The sequence below is a fragment of the Pteropus vampyrus genome, unplaced genomic scaffold (assembly GCF_000151845.1).
Source record: "Pteropus vampyrus isolate Shadow unplaced genomic scaffold, Pvam_2.0 Scaffold40, whole genome shotgun sequence".
NCBI classification, from domain to species: domain Eukaryota; kingdom Metazoa; phylum Chordata; class Mammalia; order Chiroptera; family Pteropodidae; genus Pteropus; species Pteropus vampyrus.
Window position 1 is genome coordinate 7685358 of NW_011888821.1, and position 1586 is coordinate 7686943.

General features: G+C 56.5%; 1 protein-coding gene across 1 annotated transcript in view; it reads left to right on the plus strand.

The window, feature by feature from the left end:
- Nucleotides 1-1586, plus strand: part of ABCC1 (ATP binding cassette subfamily C member 1) — a 126668-nt gene that overhangs the window by 107005 nt on the left and 18077 nt on the right. Inside the window, exon 20 of the mRNA XM_023529668.1 lies at nucleotides 1482-1572. Coding sequence (XP_023385436.1) covers nucleotides 1482-1572 — 91 coding nt within the window. The remainder of the gene's footprint in view (nucleotides 1-1481; nucleotides 1573-1586) is intronic.

The following is a 1586-nucleotide window of genomic DNA, read 5'->3' on the forward strand; positions in this document are numbered from 1 at the left end:
TTTTTTTTTTTCAATTTAAGAGAAAAAGATGCCGCCACGGAATGTTTAGAGCAGTGATTCTCCATCCTGGCTGTGCTCCAGAATTATCTGTAGGACACGTTTAAAATGCAGATAGCGATGAGCACAGTGGCGCCTTTGCACTCACCGAGGGCCATGCCTGACTCGTTCCTCCTCTCGCCTGTGAGGGTCCGTGCTGAGGTGACTCCCACTTTGCTGATGCAGCCGTTGAGGCTCAGAGAGGTGAATCGCTTTCCAAGTACACACAGCTGGGAAGCGAGAGAACACTTCATACCTGACTGTGCTCCGACTCGGCACGGGGGCCCCCGTCTGCCTGGCAGAGTCACGGCAGGCACCGGAGCTGGACCCCGGGCGTCCCCGGTGGTTGGTTCACAGCCAAGATTGAGAGTCACGGCTCAGAGGTCCCCCACCCCAGGAACGAACCCCAGCTTTCTGTCGTCTTTGTTTTTCCCATGGCCGTCACCCCAGAGAGCCTGTCTTTCTGTATTAAGCTTTCATGCATGTCCTGTGAGCATGTTCCCAGGTCACCCCGGCTGTGTATTTATCCCCTTCTGTAACTTCTCTCCTGCATCCCTCCCCTCCTTCGGCCCTTGGGAGCCGTAGATTGTGCTTCTCTCTCATACTCTCTCCCAGCACCAGAGAGGAAAGCAGCGCAGTCAGGGGCAGGAAATGCATCACCGCGGACTTGGGAAGATTAAAGGAGATAGTGTGTTTCAGCCCAGCACTGCGGGCAAGCACTCATTGGTGAACGCAGCCATACCGTCGCTGAGGTGGTGGTGATAAATGTTGAGTGGGTGCTTCCTGGGATTGGGGCAGATGGCTGGCTGACGTGTGCCCCATGGTGGCCGTAACGGTTATTAAAATACTTCCTTACTATTGGGGAAGCAGCCGCTGCCCCAGGTCCCCCCTACTCTGGACCTTCTGTACCTCCTTGTCATGCAGCCTCCAAAGGGTTAACTCTTGGCATGGCCGGGGACCCCCTGGGACTCTACTGGCCAGTGCCAAAAACTGATTGTGAATTTATCCTGAGTGCCGCCTCCGCTGAGGGTGCTTGGGGACCAGAGGGCTGTGCCTTTCCCCACTGCATGGTTCTTTGCATCCTGGCCCCTTAGCCAAACTTCGTGGAGCAGAGAGACTGACTGTCAGATGAATGAGACTGTACCTGTTGCCGCAGGCTCTGGGCACATGGCTCAGGCCCAGCGCCCTCAGCTAACAGGGCCCGAGACAATGGTGAAGCACCATCCCGGCCCCCAAGGAAACCAGCTAACTAGGAGTTAGCTAACTGGTAATTGGCTCCTGCACCCAGCTGGGAGCCTGCTCGTGGCCTCAGCAAAGCAGGTCTTGGCTTTCTGAGCTTCCTGGGGGCCAGATTATCTGCCATCTCCCCTCTAAGTGACACGTTTTCCTTGTCTTTGGTTTTGGCGTTGGTCTTGAAACCACGATCCCGCCCCCTTTCCCGCCAGGTTTAGGGGGCACGAGCGTCCCAGGGAAGGAGATGAAGCAGATGGAGAATGGCATGGTGGTGATGGACTCCGCGGGGAGGCAGCTGCAGAGGTAAGGGCCGGGAC